This window comes from Ambystoma mexicanum, chromosome 6p, assembly GCF_040938575.1.
Source record: "Ambystoma mexicanum isolate Mex_15411 chromosome 6p, UKY_AmexF1_1, whole genome shotgun sequence".
Lineage (NCBI taxonomy): Eukaryota > Metazoa > Chordata > Amphibia > Caudata > Ambystomatidae > Ambystoma > Ambystoma mexicanum.
Genome location: NC_090935.1, coordinates 153,024,015 through 153,050,974, shown reverse-complemented (window position 1 = coordinate 153,050,974; position 26,960 = coordinate 153,024,015). Strand labels below are relative to the sequence as shown.

General features: G+C 45.2%; 1 protein-coding gene across 2 annotated transcripts in view; it reads right to left on the bottom strand.

Moving 5' to 3' along the window:
- Positions 1-26,960, bottom strand: part of KIF24 (kinesin family member 24) — a 332,455-nt gene that overhangs the window by 215,249 nt on the left and 90,246 nt on the right. For both annotated transcript variants that reach the window (XM_069626841.1, XM_069626840.1), the window contains exons 5-7: positions 20,145-20,360; positions 19,675-19,762; positions 1,186-1,307 (exon numbers count right to left, since the gene is read on the bottom strand). In XM_069626841.1, the coding sequence (XP_069482942.1) occupies positions 1,186-1,307; positions 19,675-19,762; positions 20,145-20,360 (426 nt within the window). The remainder of the gene's footprint in view (positions 1-1,185; positions 1,308-19,674; positions 19,763-20,144; positions 20,361-26,960) is intronic.

The window sequence follows — 26,960 nt, the reverse complement described above, 5'->3', positions numbered from 1 at the left end:
TTTCCTCTTTCCCCCGGACAGGAGAAAGTGGTTTCCTTGAGCACCCGTACATCCAGGAGCTCCTGCGAGGCTGCCAGCGTTCAGACTTTCCACTGTCTTGCGTTCTTGAGCCTCAGCATGGGATTTAACATTCTCTCCTGCACTGCTTGCTCCCATAGTGCCATCTTTAAATGTCCTGCGTACTGAAGGATTGAAAAAACAACTAGTTTGAATTTAGTACTTCGAGCAACTTTTTCCCTCATCCTCCTCCTCCTCGTCGTCGTCTCAATACCTGAGTGGTTATATGATATGATATATGGCATTTATACCGTGCCTGTGTTTCTAGGCTCGACAAGACAAGGAGGGGGGAAACAAAGGGAGGACAAAATAACGATCTTACTAGGCCTTGTGTCATTCAGATTGTGCAAAGGAAGGGGAGAAGTGCCAGGCGGAAGAGCAAGGGGGGGGGGTGGGGAGTACAGTTAACCCACAGGTTCAGCCAGCGGGTGGCTCATAAGTGTAGAGAGAAGGCACTGTAGAGTAGCAGATACAGAGCCTTAAGCGCCGGGGAGCCCGGAGGCAGCAAGAGGGGCAAATGGACATGCAGAAGGCTGGCCCCGAGTTCAGAGGGTGACCAGGTGAGCAGTGCCCAGAGCAGTCAGATGCATCAGCAGGGATAAGGAAGAGAAAAGGCGGAAGCGAAAAGGAACGGGAGGTGTTTCTGTACAAGTTTGATAGAGGCTGGGAGGTTGTTACAGCCGAGGAGATAGACCTTCCCCCAACTCTCTGCTTGGAGAAGCGGCTGACCCTCAGAGTTGGGAGTACCAAATTGATTTTCCTATATATATATATATATATATATATATATCTATCTTCTCAATCCCCCACTGTTGTACATTAACGACCGAAGACATAAGAGCATTATGAGAAGCCGATCCTAGCCCCATGTCATGAGAACCTTGAAACTGTGGTTATGAGAAACCAAAAACTGCATTACTTTGTCTTTCAGATAGATCATATTAAGGGGCCAGATGTGGAAAAAATAACATTTCTAAAAACTTGCCCTCAAGCATATCTCAATGTGACTGGCATTATCAAGTCCAGAAATTAATTGATCTAGACATTTCTGCAATCAGTTCCTGGAGTCAAATGTCAAATTTTATGTTCAGGTTGAAGGCTGCTACAAGTTGGATCTTTGCTACTTACCGTCCAAACATTCTGCATGCAGAGTCTTTCACCTGAATCTGAATAATGGCATGAGAACGAGACGAATCAGAATTAACTCCTGTAGCCCCAGTGCTCCGCTCCCGGCTGCCCTTCAGGATTACCTATGAGGAAGCACACAAAAAGCAACAATGTACTGTAAAATGTGGTTAATGACTGTTAGGACAGTTTTTCTAAAGTCCAACTAAGGGCTTCATGGAACCATATCTGAGGCATTACAAAACCTCATTCTTAGTATAAGGCTGTACCACCTGAGAACCTTTGGTAGCGTAGACAGCACAGCCAGGCTTACCTTAGGAGGGAGAGGGGGCTCTAGCTTGGTACTGTGAGGAATCTGAGGGCATCCTCACTTCTTTCCCCAATATATCCTCCTCCCAGGTGGCCAGGGAAAGGCCGTCGCTCCCGCCCTAGGGGAGGATATGCGAGGGAGGATCACCAGGGTGGAGGAGACTTGGGGAGTTGAGATGAGGCACCCTTGGGTGAGACATAGTATCCCCCACCCCCCCCCCCATTTACCTTTTCCAGTTAACCAAAAATCCCCCAGGCCTTTGTAGGTTACCGTCAGTCCCTAGCCTATCTTTCCCATCCATCATTTCTCAGTAGATATCCATCAGGTACTGGGACGAGGAAGAGACACCACAGAACCATGCATCCTCTTTATAAATGACTCTCGCATACATGGACATCACTTTGGTATTGAGACGAGGAAGAGCCATCAAACACGGAAAAAATACTGTTGGTTTGACACTGAGCGTCTAGTCTTTCTGACATCGTAATTGATGCTGTGAACTTTAAATCTAGGATGCAATGGCAAGCGAGAGACTTCCGTTTCCCTGTGCAAACACGATGGGACACGTGAAGAGACCTGGAGAGGCTGAAGAAATGGATGAGCGGAACTGGAGTGAAGCCAGGTCGAGAGTCGTGAGCAAGCCGGGAGAAGTGGAACCAGCGTTGTGGGAAGCTACGCAGACACCGGGAGCGGAGAGAAACTTGCTGGGCATTCGCAGCTGCAGGATCTCGAAGACAGTGCTTACTGGTGCCCAAGGCAAGGCAGCAGGGTGAAGCGAGGTCCTATGAGGAGGTGCCCGAGGCTGTGGAAAGGTGGCGCAAGGCAGAGAGAGCCAAAGGAGGTTCTCCAGTGCCATACAAAAGCCAACTGACACCAAATTGGAAACCGGCGAGTCTGTCCAGAAGGCAGGGGGACCCTGGGGTGAGTCAAATGAAGAGCACAAGCTGGGAAAGTGCATAATAAGTAAAGGTCCGAAACCAGAGGACCAATAACTGCTATTAAAAGCAGAGTTATCAATGAACGGAATGAATTGTTATAATGAACATTTTCAAGAAGGGAAAAGGCAAAGGGGCACTGCCAATACTCATGAACATTTTTCAAAGAAGCAAGTTAGTATTGAAAGGAATGAATGGTTGTAAGGAACATTTTCAAAAAGGCAAACAAGCACTGCCAAGAATCAAGAAATATTGAACACATTCTCCTAGCAGGAGAGTATACTGGAAAGCTTAACTGCTTGGGTGAAGGAGCAATAACAGACAGATTCCCAGCAGGAAAGGGTACTGGGATGCTTATAGTGATCTTTGTAAGCAAAAGGCTACAAGTGAATGGTGATAAAGCTAGATATAACAAAGTATCAAAAATATATAAATGAACATTAAAGTCAAGCCTTATTGAAAAGCTGAAACTGTGGCAAAAAGCATATAAAGCCAATCTAACTAACGTGTATCGGTTGTGTGACCTGTAATGGGTGGACCGTGTGGTCTGACAACTGCGCCTAGACCGAGTGCATCCACCTAAGGAGAAGCCACTTTTGTGATTGAATCAAATCAAAGAAGATATATTTGAACTGAAATTAAGGAATTTAAATCTATAACTTTGTGAAAGATGACTAAACCAGAAGAGCTGGTGAACATCCCCATGAGTTGTGTTGTTTGGAACATTGAGAGATCTGGAAGAGCGTTTTATTTGAGAACCTGAGAGATTTGAAAGCATGGGGAAGGGAACTCCTATCTGATAACGCAAACTACTTGAACTTTGGGGGAAGGGAAAACCCTTTTCCATCCAAGAGCTGGAAGAAGCTCTGAACTTCTTTTATTTATTTCAAATTTATTTATAAATTTATTTATAAATGAAATTTATTTCATTTGATGTTGACATCTCTACACAGTGTATATAGTTAGATGTGTGGGCAAGTATAGGTTTTGAAACAGACGGACATTTGTTTTGGACTTCCTGACACATCCTATCATTAGTTTCATTTAGGTAGGGAAATCCCACCTTAGCATAGGGAATGTTAGGCACGTTTCCAATCCCAGGGTTTGGTTAATAAAAGGTTTGTACCACCCCCCCCCAACTCTACTCAGTTGCCTGTGTCTACTTCATGATGCCTTCAGAGTACACAGAAATTGTAGCATAAGTATGGTCCAAAGAAACACTGAAACACTTTGTATTGTAAAAATAAATGGTTTGTTTAAACACGTAGGCCAAGATAAATCTACGCTAAGTGCTATAACAAATTATATAAACACAATTAGAAAAACATAAGCAACACTTTTTCGGGTAACTGCTTAAAAAGTAGTGCCTCACGCCCACAATTGTTAAAGAGAAAGGACAGTCCCACTGTTTAACTAGTAGTTGCTTGCACCAACAATTAGCATAGCAACATTTAGTTATAAAGTCACTATATTTTAGAAGAGCCCTAGAGCAGTTTAGGAAAAACAACCCAGTATTACAGCTTTAGAAGAGAAGCAGCTATTAAAGGTCAGTATAACCTGTTGGTACATAGCTTTTTTTTGTTTTTTTAAACTTTGTTTTTATTGACATCATAACATCATACATATAAGGCAGGGTGCAAAGGCACTCTCTGCCTACATTACATCAAACAAACTCCAATGTCAGTATATTTTTGGTTTTTACTCCCACCCCCCACCCCAACATTTAAACATACCAGGTTTTGAGACATTGCAGGTTATAGAAGCTGCGGAGATATCATTCAGTTACCATTTTGCTATACATCGTACAGTTTGACATAGTGGGGTCTAACTGACTTCCAATGGGTTAGAAGATGAGCTGAGACTCTGGAGTGGTGATGGGGGGCATAAAATGGAAACGTCATTGACAGTACTTTACAGACGCATAGATATGCAGTCATCGTGGAGAAGGACTGCAGTCCACTCCTGCACAAAGTCAGACATGGTGTCGTTCGTTATTACAGTGAGCTTTTCATAGGTGAAAATCGATCTAAGTTTGCCGAGACATTCCTCTTTAGATGGGGTTAGAGCACTTTTCCACTTTTGGGCGAGTGCCAACCTCCCCGCTCTCAACATGGTCCCAATGACCCTTGGAAATGCGCTCCGTTCTGTTTCCGGCATAGGAGTACCCAGTAGGATTTCCAATGGAAGTTGGGACGGACAATACCCCTATATATCCTTGATCCAACCGAGTAGTTCTGACCAGAACATCTGAACAACCGGACATCCCCACCACATGTGATACCAAGTGCCTCGTTGCTGACATGCCCTAGGGCAAAAAGGGGATACCTCTTTAAACATTCTGGACAGGGTGGCCGGGGGGCAATGCCATGAGTGGAGCATTTTAAAGCTGTGTTCCATAGCATGGATTTAAAGATTGCCCTCCATGTGTGGTCGTCCAACGTCATGCCCAACCTTTCTTCCCAGATTCGCTTGAAGGGTTGCCTACCCTCTAGGTTTGCCGTTAACGTGTTATAAATCATAGCTAGAGAGCCTTTCCGGGATGTACTTTTGGCCAGGACACTTTCAAAGGGAGTGAGGGGGCGTTTAAAGTTATCGGCCCACCGGGGATGGGTGAGGATTCCCTTCAAGCGTAAGTATGCAAAGATCGGGGGGGGGCTGTCTCCCAGTGCCTCGGTCAGCTGGTCGTATTCTATGAAGCCCTCCTCGCGAGAGAGTTGAGCAACCCTCTCCAGGCCCATATCTGACCATAATTGGGTATCCCGAAAGCCCCTATCACCTAAGTTGATGGGAGGGCCCCAAAGTGATGTTAAAGGGGACGGCCAGGAGGACAACTGTATGTTGTCTTTGTTCGGTTTCCAGACAGCCCAAAGGGCAGCTAATGTGGGATGCGTTTTGGAGGTGGGCAGGAAGAGCTTTGGGGGAAGCCCACAATAAATCCCTGACTTTTTTCGGGTGTGTATGGACGTCTTCGATATATGTCCAATATGTCCTCAAGTCATCTCTCATGTGCTCCATCATAACCCGGAGCTCGGCCGCTTTGTAGTATAGCCTGAAGTCCGGAAGACCGAACCCGCCATCAGACTTTGGAAGAGTCAGGGTAGAATATTTGACTCTTGCCCTTTTACCGTTCCAGATGAACTGGAGGACTCGGGACTGCAATGCCTCAAAAAAGGCTTCAGGGATCACCACGGGAAGGGCTGCAAAGAGGTAAAGAAGGCAGGGCAAGATGTTCATTTTTACTGTAACCATACGCCCCAACCAAGAAAGGGTAAGGGGAGCCCAACGTTTAAGGTCACTACTAATCTTAGCCAATATCCCCGGAAAGTTACACTGATAAAGTTGAGACAGAACTCTGGGAACGGTGGTGCCCAGATATCTAGTGGATACCCGCTCTATTCTTACTCCCAGTATTTCGGAGTTACTCTCAATATCAATGTCCCCGGGACCCATGGGCATAATGCTAGATTTGGACGCGTTTATCTTAAGCCCTGAGAAGGTGCCAAAATAACTTATGAGCCCGAATAATCGGGGCAAGGAGTCTTGGAGGTTGTTCAGGTAACCCAGGATATCATCCGCGAACAGGGAGAGTTTAAATTCACAGTCGCCACACCTTATCCCTGTGATTTCTTGGTCAACTAATCGCTATAGCCTGAGGTTCCATTGCCAAGGCATATAGAAGAGGCGATAGGGGGCATCCTTGCCGGGTGCCCCTAGAAAGGGCCAGAGGTTCCGAGGTACCGCCATTGACCAGAACTTTCGCTGAGGGGCTATTATACAGCGCTGAAACCCACCTACAGAAATAATCCCCCAGACCCATTTTTCGAAGGACTTTACCCATATAAGGCCATTCGACACGGTCGAAGGCCTTTTCTGAATCTAACGAGAGAAGGTAGCCCTCCACCCCCTGCGGTGAAGCCTCGTGCATGAGATCCAGAGTCTTTCGTATGTTATCTGACCCCTGACGTCCCAGGACAAAGCCCACCTGATCTCCATGCACCAGGGTAGGGAGGAGTTTCGCCAGTCTGTTTGCTAAAAGTTTGGCCAGGATCTTAACGTCAGTGCTTAGGAGGGATATAGGGCGATATGATTGGCACTGCGAAGGGTCTTTCCCCTCTTTGGAGAGCACTATGATCAGAGCGGACATCATCGTGGGAGGGAGGGAGCCTTGTTCCAATGCTGCGTTAAACATCTTGGCCATAAACGGGGCCAGCGTGGACCGATAGGCGGCGCTGTACCGCTCTTCAAGGAGGATATGGTGTCTATTATTTCTTGTGGGGTAATGGGAAGTTCTAATAACTCTGCCTTATCGAGAAGGAGACCCGGGACTGGGAGGGAATCCAGGAAGTTATCAATCTCGGCACCGCCCCCCCCCCATATTCCGAGCAATACAGGTGCTCATAGTAACGTCTGAACTGTTCAGTTATCTTGCCATCTCTCACTGTAGATTCCCCTTCCGGGGTGCAAATGGAATTCACCCTTCTACTGTTTCTGAGCTCGCAAAGTTTCCAAGCCAATATTTTATCCGCTTTCTCCCCCTTTTCCATATATTTCTGTTTCAGGAAGGAAAGCTTTCTTTCAGCTTGTCCCACCAGAAGGTCAGCTAACTTAGAGCGCAGCCTTTGTAATTCCTCCCACTGGCCCGGGAACATCTGTGTTTTCAATTTCCCACCTGGTTGAATGGTGTCGATCTTCTCCCGCAATAACTTCTCCTCGTGTCCCCTCTCCCTCTTTTCTCTCGCTCCTATTCCAATAAGGGTGCCCCTTATGGTTCCCTTGAATGCCTCCCAAACCCCCATAACGCCGACCTCCCCATTGTCATTGAAAGAAAAGTAATCTTCTATGGCCACTAAGAGGGATTGACGTACTTCTTTGTCATGCAAAAGGAGGTCATTGCACCTCCACTGGGATCCGGGCGAAGGAGCAGTGGGAATACCCATTCTTATCTTGACCATGTCATGGTCCGTCCAGGGGACGATCTCCACCCCCGAATCTGTGACCTCTCCTCGAAGGGTCAACCAAAATATAATCAATACGGGAGAATGCGGCATGTGGCTTAGAATAAAAGGTGAAGTCGGGTTCCCGGCCCTGTTTAATTGCATGCGTGTCACTGAAGCCTAAATTCCCGTTAACTTCCTGGAAAGCGTCTGCCAGTTTTTTATGGAGTCGCAAGTCGGGACAGGGATTGGCAGACCTCCTATCTCTCTCGGGGCATAGAACCATGTTAAAATCCCCACCCACCAGTAAAAGTGCCCTCGGAAAATGCCATAATTTTCTCTCTCATCCCCTCCCAGAAGGTCTCCTGGGCTTCGTTCGGAGCATATATGCAAACCAGGGTAAACAGGCGGCCATGCACTTCCCCCCCTTAACCATAATGTATCGTCCTTCCGGATCAGGTTTCTGCGCTATGGGCGTGAAATGGGTCCTGGGAGAAACCAAAAGAGCAAATCCACGTTTTTTCCCCCTAGAAGGACGATACAAACACCTGATCGATGGTTTTCGCCCTGAGCTTCGGTTCCTTACCCCGAACCCAGTGGGTTTCTTGTACAAATAGGAAATGAAGCCGGAGCCTCGTACATTCTTTCACCACCAATGACCTTTTTGTAGGAGAGTTTAGCCCTCGTACATTTAACGACCCCACTGTCAAAAATTGGAGTGGATCATCCATTAGAGCATAGGCAAAAGCACATGGTCCCCTCGATGAGGTACTTAATGTCATCGCTCCCGCAGTGCTTCCGCACCTTACTGCTGTCCTGAGAAGATTCCAGGGTTGCAAAGTAGACCAGAGAACTTGGCGTGTCCCAACTGAAACCCCCATAAACTAACCCCAACATTTCACCCCCCCCTCTCCCTGAACGCCTGGTTGATTAGCAGCTTCATCCTGTCGCTAAGCCAGGACACCAGTGTCCCTCCCCTCCGGGCTCATTATCTCGTCAAAAACAACAACACGAGCCCCCCCACACCCTTGACCCCAAAAAAAAAAAACGTGAATTCAATTACATTGCACCCCCACTCCCAAGATCAAATACAAGCTTAAATCGGAGAGCACCCGGGGGCTCTTCAAGCGTTAAGTGGTTCCGGGGATGTTGGAGCCACTCTTCTAAACATCCTGTGGCCCCGGACCTTACACCTTTCCTTTGGAGCCCTGGTCTCCTTGGGGCTTGTCGGGGTTCGCTCACGGCCTTGCTCGATGAACTCCATATTCGGATCTTCCAGGAGTTCCCCCGACACCCATTGAATATCATCCTCCGTGACCAAAGCATATTTGTAGCCCTCAAGTTCCAAGGAAAGTGAGAATGGGTACCCCCACCTATACCGGACCCCCTTGGTCTGAAGCATTTTCGTCAGCGGGGAGCAGAGACGACATCTTGCCAGGGTAAAGGCCGAAAGGTCCTGGTATACCGAGATCTGGGCCCCCTCCCAATCCACCGGGCCCTTCTTGCAAGCAAGTTCAAGAATCTTGCTTTTCTCTGCAAAATAATGGAATCGTACGAGGATAGACCTGGGGCCTCTGTTGATTGCACCTGCTCTATGGGCTCTATCGGTGGTTGGTTCATTAGTATTGGTCCCTTCAAAGAGTGATCCCACCACCGCGTTGACAGCTTTTATAATGTCCAGCTGTGTTTCCCCGTTCCGGGAAGCCCAAAAAACGCAGGTTACAGCGGCGTTCCCCGTTTTCTAAGTCGTCAAGTTTCAGGGAGCATTTTTCTTCTCTCCTCTCGAGCTCCGCCAAGCGCATGTCAAATTGAGTCTCCAAGATGTCATTCGAGGCCGTGTTGTTTTCTAACGCTTGTACCCTGTCGTCTCTTTTGTTGACTTTTTAAATCAAGGGTGCCTGGTCGTACCGCAATATCCGCTCTGAATCCTCTGATCTCCTCAAGGAGGGCAGCCATGCCTTTAGTGACCGTGCTGGTTTCCGTTGATTCCTGATGCACCGGGGCCGCCATTTCAGGGAGTGTCGAGAAGCCAGGGGCCGGGCGCCGAAACCTCTGCAAAGAGGTCATGGGCACCTCCGGGCCATCACTACTTTACGAGGCCCCCCACTGAGAATCCAAGCGCAGTAGGCACCATTGCCGGACCGCAAATCAGCTCTGAGAAGTGGGCTATGGGGAGGTCGAGTGGGGTGGAAAGTCTCTTTGGACAGCCAGCGTTGGAGCCCTTCCCCTATCACATCCCGCCTGCTTGGAGTTTATCGTGTACAGGCTTCACGTTTCCCAAGCCCTGTTCACCTCAGCCCTGTGGGAGTCAGATGTTTCCCAATTCCGAGCCAGGACTTACCCCCGGGCCTGCAATCCGGACCACTTCTTCACTCCCCGACTACCCCCGTGCAGGAAGAGTCTCCCGGTCTCCCAAGTAGCGGGGGCCGGGTACTAGCTCTGTCGTGGCTCACAGGGGGACTGCGCCCGGCTTACAGCTTCGTGGTAGTACTCACTGTTCAGGGGGGGGGGGGGGGGGGGGCTCTTCTCCGGTCGACGGTCCCCAGCTGCTGTGGTGCCGAGCAGTGTTGTGGAGCAGCAGTCCAGGGGCGAGCCTTCTAGACTCTCGATGGGGGTTAGAGCACTGGGGCACTCCTTCCGCAGACCGTCTCCTGTGCAGGCTTTCGGTCCAGGGAGGACCTGTGATGGGAGGGGTGGGAGGGTTAATGCAGGGGGGGTGCCTGCGTGTTCGGATCACCACCGGCGGGTGGGGGGGGGGCTCGGGTGTGGTGGCCGTTGCTCTCAGATGCCCCATAGGTGGAGTGGGGGCCAAAAGTCTCCTCCTGGGGCAGTCCGGTTCTGCCACACGTTGTCCCTCGCAGGCTCCTCACGGCAACATCAACTCCCCCGCCCGCTTATTTTCGTGGGGATGGTCACGAGCCGGCAGGCTCCAAGTGCGGCTTCGTTGCAGCCCGGGGTGCAATGCGTCCCCGCCCGGGCTCAATAGTGTGCGGAGGCAGCTGCGGTCAAAATCGCAGGGGGAGGTTCTCCCCCGCCGTCCGGCGAAAATCCAGGCCTCGCACGAGCCGCGGCTCCCAGTGAGTCTGTATGGAGCCGCGGCACTGGGGAGGCGGGGCTCTCCCTCCCTCCTAACTTCAACGGCTCCTAGCTCGGCGACGGCTCCACATCGGAGGGCCGGGTTTGGGGTGTGCAGGTGCCCCGCGTTGTCAGGACACCCCAGTGGGGGTCTGGGAATCACTCCTGGGTCGTCTGGGGGGGGGGGGGGGGGGGGGGGGGCTCAGGTCCCATATACGGCGCCCTTTGGAGGAGACGTGTGGAGATGCGTGAGCTCATCTCCGCGCCCTTTGGTGGTCGGTACATAACGTTTACACTATTACTAATCCAGGAATAGATAGTTGGATCAATAATACTTTTCAGAAGGGTATTATACAATTCTAAGTTAAATAAGAACTCTAGCAGATTTTTAAGAAAGGCAATCAGCAAGCAGCTCAAGGTAAGTAAGGACCTATATACTTTTCAGCAACTCCAAGACAAGTATTAACTCCAAGACTGTTTTAGAAATGCACAAAGCAGATCAGGGAAAGCAAAACCCAATAGCACAAAACGTTTGGAGTCCTGCGAAGACTCATCTGCACAATGTATAATTTGGACGCCTAGTAACCCATTTCATGAAGGACCTAAAACTCTGAAACTTGCAATGTGCATGAGGAGCTGTGCTTAGTGATTGCCTGTATGCCCGAGCGATGACTTGTTATTAACTTGTATGTATATGTTTACGTTTATAAAATAAATAAAATATGTTATTAAAAAAAAAAGAATGACAATCAGTTATTCAAGGTAGGTAAATCCTATTGGTAAGCTTTTTACACACATTCAGTTAAGAATAATAAAACATTACCAACACAATTACTTTTAAGAAAAGTGGATCACCATTCAAACTAATGAAAGTAACTTATATTTTTTAAAGGAGCAATCAGCAACTTAAAAGTAATAGCTTTTGTAACACTGTGTAACTTATTCTCTTCAAGAGATACAGTTACAACACCAACTCGTTTAGAAGTAAGTACTTTTACACTTATTATGCTTTTCAAGACAGAAGCCTTATCTTTTGTAGTCCTTCCATATTCTAAGCATGAGTGATCTGAGGGGTAGAAAAGGGACCCTAGCAGTCTAGGAGCCAGCTGTAGGCAGTTCAGGATAGGGTTCAGTTGCAGGATAGTCAAAGGATATATTCTTTAACAAGTATTAGCTTCAGAGTTAGCGTAAGTGTTCAAGGACTTCCAGAATGCTCCCTATACGTGTCCCAGCTTTAGGCCTGGGCGAATGGTATGGGCAAGATCCCAAACACCTTAATCACCAACTACACCTCACAGGATTCACACAAGGCTTTAGGTAAGTATTACACAAGCCAACACAGTATATTAGGAGAAAAGAATAGCTTCTGGGTGGATGCCTTCCGGATGCAGCTGCACATGACCCGGTCCCTGGATTCTTGGTCTGGAGACGAAAGAAACGGACACTGTATGGGAACTTGCAGCAGCAGTCGCCAGAGGAGGCTTCCAGCAATGGATTCTTCTCGGATTCTCACAGCTCTGTGGATTTGGCACCTTTTTACAGGAGCCAGATAAACGAATATCACCAGTCGGATTCTCTTCAGGGGACTTCAGGGATTCGAAACGTGTCTCTGGAGGTCCAGCAGGAGTCCACCAAAGTTTCAGACAGATTCAGACTTCAGAAGACCATGCACTGCATGGTCAGGCTTGAGGCCCACGTTATTGGCGGTGTACAGCCCTGGAAGGTCAAAGCAAGTCAAGGGATGGCTCGTTTTGCAGGTCTTCTTGAAAATAGTGGATCTCACCAGCTTCTGGGTAGTAGTCGCCGCATTTGGGACCTCCAGGTCGATTGGAAGGAAGAGTTGCATCAGGCTCCAGTTACACAGCAGGCTCTCCAGTCGCTGGAATTCACTACAGACATTTTTTCTTCATCTTCCTTTTCGGATTCAGCTCCATTGGTAAACTGGTCAGCAGCTTCCAGAATCAGAGTCTTTCTCAGAAACTACAGAACAACTCCTGCAAACTCTGCCTGCAGTTTACAGAAAGGATCGGTCTGGCTGTCTAATTAGGACAGTCAGCCCCCCAGTGGGAACTGGTACCTTTTAGGCAAGGTGAAAGACAAAAGGGCTGTGGAGGGGTAGACTCCTCTCTTACTTCCAGCCTTCTCAGACACTCTGGAGCCTCTGCAGGGAATACAAAGGATTCCCCCGAAGATAAAACTTCAACCAGGGTCTTTCCCACCTAGGATGGCAGAAGAAGACCCAACTAACAACAAGCAAACAAGAAATGGTGAAAAAAGAAAGAGCCCACCAGTCTAGCAGAATGTTGGCCCTCTTGTGCATTACCATGGCTGATTTGACAGCCTGCGAGTAATAGTGACTAAAGGTCATAAAAGTAGTTTCACGGTCACCAGCTATTCAAGTAAACTTGAAAAAACGTTAGCAACTATGTAAGAAAGGAGATACATTGTATCCCCTCCAGCACTCCACATAACGTGAGGTGTGCAGGCTCACTAAAATAAATGTAAAGGAGATGAAAATCCCACTTTACTTCTTGGGAACAGTAGTTCACCCAAGAAATAATAAGAGAATTAAAAAGGAAGCCACTGCATTTAAAATGCTGTGTGCTGACATAGTTCTTTACAGTCAGTCCAATGTTATAGGAAACTATAACTCCAATCACACACTATGGAGAGACATAAAAAGGTCACCCATAAAACGAGTAAAAGACTAGGTGAAAGGGGAAAAATAATCATGAAGTCCAGCAAGAAGTCCTGGGGTTGACACAGGTCAGGAAGATGTATAAGTGAGATGAGAATCTTACCCAACAATGGCAACAGGAATCTGGATATTCATCCATGTTCTGAAGTCATAAAAAGTAACATGATAATAACCTATATTAGCTTTTAATGTTCAACTCAATCACACCATTCCTTTACTTATTCTGCTAGGAACACAGCAGTTGCTTAAAGAGGGTATGTATGCCATTGTGGTGTTCTTGCATAACACTGCTAAAATAACTATTCAGAGATCATTTCATGCCTTTTGCAAACATCCTTTCTTGGAAAATGGTTCCAGAGCGTACCCCTTATATTTTCCAAGGTTACAGTAGGGTAGGCATTATTCACTAGAATGCAGACGACACATTTATATCCAAGCTTGATGTCAATTCAGAATCTACAGCACCAGTTGATCTGCTTGGAGGCCATCAAGTCTTGAATGTCTCAGCACAAATGTAAACAGAATCACACTAAGACAGAATTCATGCTAATCTCTGGATGAACGTTCCTGTAGATGTCTGGTTCAAACATGTCTCCACACGGCTTTCCATGGTTAGGCCCAGTCAAGACCCTGAAGGCATGGTTACTGGGGTTCCGTCGGGGATCTAGTTTGACCTTGCAAAAGCCTAATCAAGACTGTTCCCAAGTCAGTACAACTATTTTTTGCTTTGAGAAGTTCATCATTTTATTCTTGAATCAGACTTCTGCATGATTGACCAGTCTTTGGCGACATTCTTGTTGTGATTTTGGAAATGCTGTGCTGACTGGCTGTCTCAGGGTCTCATTGCTTCCTTTGACAGCAGTTCTCCATTCTGTAGCTTGACTTATGAGTTCAGACAGAAAATACAACCAGTTAACCAACTCCTGTTCTTAAGGTTGTGCATTGGTTAACTCTTGATTTTGTCATTTAAACTTGTGCTGCTTGTTCACAATGCCATTCAAACCCATATGCCAGGTTATCTCTCCCAAAGGTTAGTTGTAAACGTCCACTATCATGAGATCTATTTTTTTTAAATATTATTTATATTTTAAGGTATTACATAACCAGGGAAACAATATGAATCAAACTACAGACACAATGTAAGCAGCATGCTATGCAAGTAGTTAACATCAATAAGTTACCAAAAGTTAAACAGGATATTACAAGCATGGTTAAGTACCAACAGTAGTGACTCAGAACATTAAACTGCACCACAAACTCACCCGTTAAGTCAGAATTCCAATTTTCGGCATTTAAAGGGCACTTTTTGGGGCCTCTAAACTTTTCACCCCCTCCCTTACCCTGTCTTTTCTGCTTCCTTGGTCTCGTTTTGGCGGCCAGGTTGCCTTCTCCTGAAGTTCCACTGCCATTACAACCCTTTTAACATTATATAAATAACATAAATTAGAAGACATTGGGTCACCCTTATGGCATTCGGAGCCAATGGTGCCTCCCGGGTTCCCTAGGTTTTAGTGTGTAGGTTGGTGGCAGTTATACTTTAGTCGTGGCTTCACCAGGGGGCCAAGCCATTTTACAGCATTGGAAGCCCAATGTCTTTTGTTTAAATCCTACCTCGGGCATTTAGAATTTATTCTACCCCTGTTGCACTCTTGCTTTCCTGTTCCTGCAACTTGGAAGTGGCAGGTCTGCTGACTTGCTGAAAGAGTTTTCCCACAATATTTGCCATTTTTAAAGCCCTTTCTTGGCAATACTTGCTAAGTGCAGTGGTTCTGGCATATCCAGGTTAGGGTTTTTTGCCACTCATGTCCAGTCCAGACTTATTGCAAAGTCCTGGTGACTCGTTGCATCTACTGGGACGAGGCATTCACTCTGGAACCATTTTCTGGGAACTTTACTGCCATAATGTGCCTTAACTACTAAAGAGAGAAATGAGGCAGAGGTTGTCGAAAAAAGAACTGTGGATGGGAAGAAGAGGACAAGAGAGTTCGGGATATAGAAAGGAAATCTACGAAGCAGGAGGTTGGAGGGGACCTTAATGGAAGTAGAGGGAATGCGAAGAATGACTTCTGTGGTGGAACCGCTAGGAGGCCAAAGAAAAAAGATTAAATAAGAGGCAGACAAGAATGAGGAAACAGGTGGCAAGAGCAGGAAAAGACTGAGTCGAAAGGCAATACCAGAAGCCACTAGTGTATGCAGCCTGAGCCTAGACATACAATGGAGGTGAAGTCTGGAGGCAGTGTAAAGCTTGTATGAGAAAGCTGCCAAACTAGGCCTGCACCACCGAAAGGGGAGGGAAAGCTAGTACAAGGGCCTACCACCTGTTAAAGTCTGTCGGAACCCATCAAGACTGCCAAGCCTCCAGGGGTGATGGTCCCATTTGCTTCAAAAGTCCAAAGCGATATCCAGATGAGAACACCAAAGCCAAGAAATATTCTATAAGGCACCAAGGAAGTGCATGGCACTCACAACTGCAGAGAATGAGTGCATTTTTTGTGTGAAAAGGCCAGACTTGTTTAGAGTAGTGCAGCAAGGATAGAGAGCCAGGGATCTGATGAAAAGTAGTCACGTTCCATTTACTTCAAAAAGGTCAGCCAATGGGCCCAGTCAAGTGCAATGCTCGGATTCTGCATTTCTATCCAATAAAGAACCTAAATTCGAGTATTCTGTTGATCTGGTAGCTGTGACAACACAATATTGAAACATACAAGGGACAGGATTGTCATTATGAATGGTTTACATATAGTACAGGATAATCCTGGTATACATGGATGTGCAAGAAAAGAAGTGCTTCTGGGTGGGAAGGAAATTCCAGCTGACAACTCGGGTATAACTTTGAATGTGAGGTGGTGTCCTTTATGAGCTGTTTTGAAGCCCAATTATGTGGTGAGGGATTTCAAGTTGTGGTTAGGGAGTTCCAGTGACAGTGTTTGTGTAGGGTAAATCATTGGAAACAGGTAGCACAAGGTGGGTTAGGTGAGGTACCTCCAAGTGAAATTAAAACGCCATCCCAGCAGCTCTTAACATTCCTAAAAGAGAGCACATAACAGAGGCCAGAAAGAACATCCATTTGTTGCCAGTCATGGACAGAATTCTCTTTAAAACTAGGTCTATCATCCACAAATACATATCCAACTATGTCCCACCTTACCTTGCACAAATATTCCGCCAATCACAGTCCACCAGACCCATCAGAAGGGCTTACACAGGGCCGGGAGGATAGCTCAGTGGCAACGCGCTCGCCGTGGAAGCAAGACGATGCTAAGCCACACAGGTTCGAACCCCGGATCCGCGAATAGAAACCTCTGGGTATGAAGTGTGTTACGAATAACCAATTACAATTACACCCACAGACCGATCCCACACAAATATAAAAGGGTAAAAAGTGGGGTTGCAAGCTTCCCATCAGTGGCAGCCAACCAATGGAACTCTCTCCCGCCACACCTAAGGGAAGAACCCCCTTACTGGACCTTCAATAAGGCTCTTAAAACATGATATGATAGTTTATTTATATAGCGCCTATACACAATGTGTTTCAAAGCGCTTCAAGGCAAGGGAGAACAAGGGAAAATACAACCACTTTCTTACAGGCCATGAACAGTAAGGACGTGAAATTAACTATCGTACTCGGCCTGATGACATTTCAGATAGTGCAAGAGCTAAGACATAGATAAGGAAGGGAGTGGGAGAGTGGGAAGGAAATGGAAATGGACATGCGACTACCACACTAGGCCTGATGACATTTCTGGTACAGCTGGAGAAAAACAAAAGGTGAGGGTGAGGGGTGCAGAAAGGGAGGGGAGGAACAACACAAGCGACTATCATACTAGGCCTGACGACATTTCAGATAGTGCTGGAGGGTGGTGGGGAGGAAAAAAACAGTAATGGGAGGGTGGAGGAAACAGATGAGGTTGCTATCATATTAGGTCCAGGGACAATTCTGATAGAGTAAGTGCATAGAAGAAAGTAAGGGGAGGAGATAGGAAAAGGGAGAAGGGAAAGGAGGAGAGAAAAGAGAGTAAGCAGTCAAAAAGAGTGGAGAGCGAATACAATTGCAGAAGTCAGTAGTAACACAATGTTGCAAGCCAGGATACAAGATGAAGATGGGAACAGCATGATTCAGGGCCACCACGAGTACAAGATGCAAAGGAAGTCCAGCATGAGAGTTGAGAAAGAGTGACGCACCGTGAATGAAGTCCATAAAAGTCATATCCAGCATTGGCCACAAGACAGTGATGGTGAAGGAAGGCACCAGGTGGGCGGGGCTTGCTAAGTGGTGAAAAAGAGCAGCAGGCAGGAAGGTACCAAGTGGACGGGGCTTAGGCCAGGTGACCTAGATCCACTTGCACCTGCTCCCCATCTATGTGCCAAAACACCTGGACTTTTACATGGCTCCCTCCCTAGCCATATGCACCTGACTTAATCTATATTTGAGTGTAACTGGTTGTAACAGTGCTGTGATGCCCTCGGGTGTTGTGCGCTTAATAAATGCAAAATCAATAAAAATAAAAAGAGAGGTTGAGGAAGGATTTAGATTGCAGCGATACTGGGGGAAGTGTGACAAGAATGAGAGTTATCTAGGTGGGGCGAAATGGATAGGAGATGGATGTGGACGTCCGCCCCACAAAGCGGCAGAACGCACTTGATGAAGATCACGGGAGGTTAACAGGATGCATGAAATGCAAGGTAGAGGAGGATGACGATAAAGGAAAGCTGGGAGTGGTGTGCAGTAGTAAGAGTTTGGATGTAGGAGACCACATTTTCCATGGAGTGTTGCCTGCAAAATCCAGGCTGGAAGGAGATTGCCGACACAGTGCTTCGCCAGTAAGTGGTGATAGGTCTGGAACCCCTCGCTCAAGTTTTGTAGGGTAGTGGGGATTGTTTTTGTCAGCAATATGCTCAATCTCTATAGGGTTATGATGGTGGCCACTTTATAGCTGTTTGGGATGGTCACGGAGAACAGAGAGGTTGAAGAGATGGGAATTGTAGGTGCAGTTAAGGGGGACCAGTTACTAGATGGTCTGGAGTGTGATCACCTGGGACAGTGTTTACAGGAAGGAGTATATATGGAGGTTCAGTTGGTTGGAGGCTGACAAGTAGCCCAGGGAGGAGAAGGTGAAAGGGAGTCAGTCAGAACTAGTCTATTCGGAGGATTAATCCATCCATAAAATGTACACATACATTAACATGCAGCACCATAAATAATATAATTATAAAACATATAGTGGCATACAATTCATTAAAACTACTAAAATATTACATAAATTGACATTAATATAAAAGCAACATATAACATCCTTATATCTAATCTCAGTTATTAACAAGCATTAAAACTTTATTGTACCCTCTTCTAATCAGAGTTGCTTTTGCAAACAAATTCTGTAAAACCAAGGTTATTACCTTTCCATTCGTCAACACAGGGTACAATAATGCTGGCCTACACTGCCTAAACTTCATCATTCTTAATATCTGTACTAAGCTCTCCCGCCTATTCATGCTGTGCTTTGAGCAATTAATTTTTTTTAAAAGTAGCAATAATTTGATTACCCAGTGGGAAAATGGGCAATAGCATGTGGACATGACCTTGCCCTTCCAGACCCGCATAACCGTTTCCAGCTGCAAATGATTGAATCTAGCTCTTGTAATAATAAAATGTTGGTCATGTGTTACAAACCAGGACATATACAGCTGACTACAAGGGAACATATTCACAGTGGTATGCGTCTGGTTCATTTTTTTTAGCCATTTCAGCATCTTCTCTTGTTGATCTGGGTCCACTCAAAAGGTATCTCTTAACTGTCTGTTTGTGCCTGCTGGAATAGTTTCTGGGCGAGAGAACCAGGTCTCACAAATAGCATTACATAGAGGGTATTTTAAATAAAAAAATGTATAAACTTTCCTCAGCCAGGCGTAGTAGGTAAAGTCATCCACTGAAAGAGCAGAAGAATATAGCCTGGAGGGTCCTGGATAGAGTGTGGCGTTGGATCAGAAAGAGAATAGAAGGTTAATGTAGTGGCTTGTCTTTTCAGAATGAAGAGCACAAGAAAGCATAAGGAGAGATGCCCCATAAGTTAGAAGGAATATTGGGGAGCAGGTTTTTAGCTGTGACGTAGATGAAGCCGCATTTTTGTTCTCAAATGCTGGATGGCAGGGGATGCTTGCAAATTTCTTTTGCTGTGTATTGTGCTTTCTGGAGGAAGCAGGTTATCAGATGGTCAACTTACTCAATTAAAAGAATACATTTAGGAGAAGATTTTGCGCTGCCTATAGTTGGTAGTGGAAGGAGGTGTTGTTCGATCTTGGTATGAAGGTTGCTGGTGATACCTGCGTATGGTGCAAGGGATGGCTGATGTATCAGATATCGATTGTTAAGGAATGCACTCTATTGTGGCAGTCAGTTTAGATTTTGGCAATGCAAGGTGGTCCATAATAAAACAAAAGCAAAATGAAATAAGAAATTAGAACAAACATCCCAATCCTATACAAATGCAGGTTATGCTCCAACTAAGACATGAGGGCAGTTGTACTGAATTATCCATTTACCTCTAGTAGTAGGTCCACAGTGTGCACTTGAATCTCACGTAATCCCACAATTTGCACAACATGATTTCCATCTTCTCTTGCAAAGAGCCTGAAGTGAACATACATACAAGCATGACCAATCAAGTAGCAAAATAAAGTCCATTGTATGAATATTGGGCAAAAATATTCAGCAATAATCAATGCCTTGAGAAATCCTACATCTAAAAATAAATTATAATCCAAATGCATTAAGAAACCTGAATACATCTAATCACTTTTGATGTAATTGCTCTAGAGCCAATGTCGGTGTCCCTAATGTTATGCATGTATTAACATACATGATTTTGAACCTAACATACTGGACAACCAATCCTCAAGGCCCCAAGTCACATCTATTTTGTCCAACCAGATGCATTCAACATTCACTTCTAAAACAATGGAATCATACTTGGATGAAACCCAATACATTTAATAATTTGAGGCCCGATTACCTTTTCCTTCCATTTAAAAGATCATAGAGTTGACCACAGTAGATCTCATAGAAGCTGATCCAGACAAGTAGGTGTCTCTTTGGCTGGAAGGACTCCAGTTGTCGGAAGATATCTTTTGCAGCCAGTGCATACAGCCCAGGGTTTTGGGGTGTGCCAATCATGGTGTAGGTCTTGCCAGCCCCAGTCTGTCCATAGGCAAAGCAGGAAGCATGACCACTGTATGGAAAAGCATTGTTTACTTGTTATACATGTTTTACAAGACATTAACTATTGTTTAAATACAAAGTCACATTTCAGATATTTAAGGAAGCTTAACAGTCTCTGGTTTTAATCCATTTAGTTATGTTGCATTCCAATGATTTATTTAAAGGATTTCTCGAGCACACAATAAGCCCAAAGGGCATTCTGCACTTTGGAACATTCATAATGGAGTAAAGCAGAGGCCTTCTGTATGTATCAGAGATACTGAGGGGTGTAGGAGGTAAAGAACAGGGTTGCCAGTTCAAAAGACAGGCATAATGCAAAATATGTTTGAGATTTGCTTGTGGACTGGTAGGAACGATCCCTGCAGCAACTCGGACTAGAAACAGAGGGAAAAAACAATTAAACATCATATTAACATGTCTTCTGAGAACAATTCCAAACCTAAAATTGCTAAATAAATGACATTAACACAATAGGCCTCATCACGAGTTGGGCGCTAATCCCGGCGGTATTACCTCTGGGGCTATTAGCCCTATCGCCAAACCCCCTGGCGCTATTGGCGCCAAATCACAGGTTTGGCGGAACAGTAAGTCCCCATTCCTCATTGGGCCCATTCAGGAATTTTCCATTCCTCATTGGGCCCATTCAGGAATTTCCCATTCCTCATTGGGCCCATTCAGGAATTTCCCATTCCCCATTGGTTTCAATGGGGAATGTTCAGCGCTATTACCGCTGGCAGTAATAGCACCGTAAATCCGCAAAGTCGTGGCATATTTGCCCCCAGCTCAGAGCTGGGGGTAAATCCGCCGAGCCTGTTATTTGGCAGACCCTTAAATGTGGTGGTAATAGCATTACTGCTGCATTTAAGAGTTACCGCCAAACTCGTGATGAGGCCCAATGTATGAATCACATGTGAATGGTTACTGGTATCAAACAATTTGGCCCTTAGAAATCAGGCAGGTGCCCAACAAGCATTAATCTGTTGGATAAATAAGGTCATTGAACCAAACACTTACATATAATAAAGGAACGAATGCTTAAAATCAGCAAGATAGGATGCATATTTCCATGCTTCCATCTTTTTTTCACACTAAAGAAAGGTGAAACCTGGGATGCTAATGAAATCTACCAAGAGGAAATTATACCATCACATCCTAGGAAACGGATTACTGGACTATGAATAAGGGCCTTGGCAGTGAGAGGTTGATCTCATAAATGGTCAAAGATGGGGCCCCAGACAAAATGTGTAAGTGGGTGTACATTATCCCCTATTTTTTAAGTTATGAGCAAAATGATATTTATCGAGTACACTGGCAATTCCCATTTGTAATGGAGTATTTTTTAAAGGCAAATAGATACATTTTTGTAATCCATACTTCCTTGCACCTAGTCATTAAGGGATATTAAAACATTACTTTTTATCATCAGGCAGTTATAATATTAGTGTTCCTTCCTGTGGCACTGCTATTCTGGTACCAACGATCCGAAACACTCTGTGGAACTGTCTGGTGGACAAAGGGGTCAGGCTCCTTGGTCTATGGGTTCCTAATTTGGTTGGCAGTATTTCTGCTCCAGATTGTCTTTTGTTTTGAGTATTTGCCTTTTTAGAAAGAAAAAAAAAAAAGAAAAAAAAAAAAGCAGCTGGTATGTCGCTTATATATTGGTTTGGTCCCAGAAAGTTAACAGGAATAAATCTGACATCTGAAGAAAAAAAAATATCATTGTTGTAAGTCTACTAGATATACATTTTACAGGTTATAACTCCCATTGCTGCTGGCCAAGGATTTATATATTAAGCCATATTCTATGGTGGTATTTCATCCATTGTTATTTGAACCAAAATAAATACTGTAAAAAGTGTTTGGATTTTGTAAACCCAATAGTAATAATAATATTTCAGTGATTGCTTCTGCAGCTAGTGTAAAATGATTCTAGCTTTAAAATTACATGTCCACTAGAGATTAGTCACGCCTTGAATAATAGAATCTCTGACAACAGATCATTTTTTACTGCGCACTCATGAGAAGAAGATTTTAATGTGGATTGGTTGCCTTGGAGCCTTGATAAGGGAGACACACAAAGCTGTCTCTTGGGAGATATGGTAGGAAAATATAGCATGCTTATTCTGCTGAGGGGAGAGCCTCCGTGGAGCACTGCAGACACTCTTAGCTACTCAGAGGTACACAAGTTTCTACACAGCGTGGGAAGGAACTGAAAACCAGAACATGAAGCAGATTTTCAAAGTCCCAGGTGCTAAGTTAAGTTTCTATTCCTCACGATTAACGCTAATGAAAAATTTAGCAAATATCGTCGAACAATGTTGACCCATCCCATACTTCTTACATGAAGAAAAATGTGACAACAGTGTCATATGTTTTACTGCTTGGCAAAGCCCTCTTCAAGTTAAACAATCAGAGTGCATTTTTAATAATTAGACTCTCAAGGGATAGACTCACAATAATGTACACCAAAGGTACTGTGAGGGATCACAAATGTGAGGCAGACAACTCTGAAGGTTTTTCAAAAGATGCCATTTTATTAACTCAAAGGTTAGATAAACGTATCACTATCCCTGCCCTGATGAGGATTTCACTGCTTAAATTAAACTAAAGGAAACACTAGCACAAGGTTTCTGTCCCCCACACGTGTATATACACCAACTCAATAAGGTATTATATGGCAGTTCATAAGCAACTAATACAAGTTACATTGACATCACAATTGTAGCTTCACCTTTTAATGTGGATAATTTCCCTTCCCCAGATTTAAGTAGGATTTTGTTTAGCAGTTCCAAAAGGATAAGGAAATTCTGTCTCACAACAAAACGTTCCACGTTGATAATCCAAAGTTCCAATTTAAATTCAACCAACAGTTCATATACATTCAAAACCAGTGTTCCTCCTTTCACTTCTAAACAAGATCTTGAAACACTGATCTTCCTCGGCAAAGCAAAATGTGTACTTCATTAGTTTCAACACCAATGTCTTTGTCGGGATATTTCTGCACCACTTTATAAAAACCACTTGTTTGCCAATCAATACATCTGCCACAGTTCATACAACACTTGCTTCAGTGATTAACTTGTCAGTTTGCTTCTGTATTATTCCACAAAAACACTTAAGTGTTTATTTATCTGCTTCTTTAGGAATCTTAACCACACCACAATATTTCAGTGGACTTTCACCTGGTCTACTCACCTGACAGACTAACTACTACTACAAAGTTCTCTGTTCTGGTGTACTCTCCTACCAGAACATAATATATTGTTACAAAGTCTTCTGACCTGGTGTACTCTCCTGCCAGGCTAGATCAACTAGAAACTACAAGTACTTCTGTGGTAACGGTCAACATCACTTCCAATGATGTACCAATGTCTCTTACTTCACAACATCAAGTATAAGAATGTCTTCAAGAGAAACAAGAACCACACTGGTGCTGTTTATTACACATATATGATTGCCAAATGCAATGCAATACAGATTATGCTCCACACCTCCTGAATATCTTCCATCAGAAGAGCAGCCTTCGTGCCACATGTTTCCACACTCTGTCATTAAGCAAATGCTGATTCTTTCTCACTTTCACACTTCCTTGGCTTAGGCAATATAGGTTTAAGTCACCTCCTTTTAGGACTTCTTTTACATATGGGCAATAGTCTTTACAAACATTGAAATGCTCAATTGCCTTCTTCTGGCTTGGTCAATACTGATTATTCACAGACTGCTCAAATATTATTCTCTCTTGGCTTTGGCAATTGTAGTTTTTATTTTCTTATTGCCCTTTGTTTTGTTTTTTTTATATAACCTACTCTGCTAGAATCACACCCTTGTGGTTTGATTATGAAGACCTTGCTCTGCTCCCTTTTAAACCAGCCTGGACAGAATAATTAACCAGCTTCACATTGGTTCAGTATTTTAAAAGCCTCTTCTTTCGAGTTACTTTGTTTATCGCACTTCGGGAATACAAATCACTGGAATTGGCCAGCAGGCAGTTCCAGAGCACTCTGAGGTCACATTGTAACAGTGAACTCACTGTGTCTGGCGTGCGCCTACATCTGCTTCGCTGCCTCCGGGACTTCTGCTTCAGTTTCCCAGCGTGTTTTGGTAACTTCTTCGCTGCTTCCTACAGCCCGTGCATGTCCATTTCAGATCCCTCCCGGCTGTCATGCGAAACAGGTTCCGCTGGTCTTTGTGGCATAGGTGGAGGCAGGCTGGCTGTATATGGAAGGAACCTCCCAAGATGGCGCCTGCTAACTACTGCAGCGTTGCAATCTCTCAGGATACACATTGTTTGTTGTCTACTCCCACTCCCAAAGGAACTGCTCAAGAGGTGCACTGGACCGAAGCATTACGCGTTGCTACTTTTCATAACGAACGCTCATAAGTGCGATCCTTTCTGTCCTTTCCACAGCCACTACGTGTTTATTCTGTGTCCTCCATTCATGCTTTCCCCTTCTCACGGGTCACACACACACCCCCATGGCAGCATTCTCCATCTTTTCGATTCACTGCAGCGTTCCGCGTTATTCCGGTAGGAACGCTTCCTTTCATTACCATAGTAACCGCTTCGCTCCTCGATCGGGAGCTTGCATAATTCATTGTTTTCATTCCGCCGACACACGGCGGGCTGCTGGAAAGAACTTGAGTTCAAAGCCCACTTTCACTTCACTTCTCTGGACAACGTGGAACAGATTCAGACAACAAGAGAGTTCACCGGTCTCACAGAAGCCCTTTTGTATATCGATTATCACAGATAGCAACACCTATAGATTCTGGCATGGACCAGATGCAGCAGTTGATGGCAACCTCTGCAGAGGTACAGTCCCTTAAACAGGAAAACGCTGTCCTTCGTCTCAAAGTTCCGAGATTCCCCCGGGTCCTCTTCCAGGCAGTAGATATGATGGCAACCCCCATAAACTAAAGGATTTTATAGACGAACTATCCAGTTCATGTTTACAACCGTCTTCTTTACCACTGGCCTTGATAGGATTGGTTAGATGACTACACATTTAACTGGTCCGGCATTGGCATGGGCTACACCGTTAGGGAACACAAATAACACCCTTCTTGACTCATACCAGGCCTTCGTTAACAGCTTGAGAGCCACGTTTGGCAGACAAGAAATTACTGTTGCATCGCAAGAACGACTCCTCCACTTTAAACAATGGTCCCAGGATTTACTCATGTACATAACTTGCTTTAAATGAATGGCCACCGACATTTCATGGCCGGATGACGCCTTGGTGATGTTATTCTGCAGGGGACTTACCGGAGAATTGAAGGATGAGGTCTCGCGGGTACCCAGGCCAACCAATCGTGCTGAGATGATACCATTAGTAATGCAGTTGGATTACCGCATACACGAACGACAAAACGAAAGACGACGACACAGGTATCCCCGTGTCCCTCCGGAGCCGTATCCTTCACCCAACAGACCCCCATCCACCGGTAGGCCGGTTCAGTCAGAAGAACCTAGGTAGTTGGGCACCGCCCAGGGGCCATTATCTCCAGAAGAAAAGGGCCCGTGGGAGGTCCCTGGGTTTGTGCATGTACTGTGGGGATAGCAGTAATCTATTTCGTGATTGTCCTGTGGTGCCACCCAGACTGTCGGGAAATGCCAGTATCCGACCGTGAGGGGGAACCACGGTCCGGAGTAGTATAGTCGGTTCCCTGATCACTAAGCTAGCCATTCATCCTTTTGTTGTTCACACCGAACCCATCTTTGTGGTTATTCTGGTATAATTTGCAAGGACCAATTCCAAAATCACACGAGTACCCGCCTTAATTGATAGCAGGGCTGGTTGCTGTTTTATGGACGACAGATGGGTTCGCTCCACATGGCATCCCTCGTTCCTCCAAAAGCATTGCAGTTCTAGTAGAGAGTGTAGATGGAAGTCCATTAACTTCAGGTCCCATCAAGGAACAAACTCACGTTCCAAGGATGACGATGGCGTCTCCTCAGGAGGAAATCATTCTAGACCTAACAAAGACAGCACATTACCCTGTGATACTAGGTCTTCCCTGGTTGAGGATTCATAATCCTTACATCAATTGATCAGCAGGATCTTTTTTTTGGGTTCCAAATATTGTTTGGGGCGTTGTTCGCCGGGTGAGGCCGCTGGCTTCCATTTCCCCTCCTCCGCACCAGATGGTTCTTCCTCCACTATCATTTTTAATCATATTCATGATATACCTGAATGGTAAATGGTTACACTCCAACGACCCTCAGGACTAACCACAAATTACTTCAGTCACTGAACACCACCTGACCCTAACCTATGTTTGTATGTATATTCTCCCTCTAGATCTGTTCAATTATTTACATGTAAATGCTTTTCACGTACCTTTGCGTCTTACTTTATAACTAAGCTTAAAGTATCCATGTATTCTGTTCTCTGTTGCGCTCAGCTACCTTCGGGTTCGGTGCGCCATACAAATTAGTAAACAAACAAACCTGAACCGTATCGTCCTGTTACCGGCGCAATAAAAATTAATAGAAACATTTTATTTAAAAAACACCCGATTGCCTCATTCTGCACCTGTGTAGTTTATTTATGTTCGTACCTTGTGTCCATGTATCTGCACCCCGAGACTTGCAAGTTACTGGCGCAAT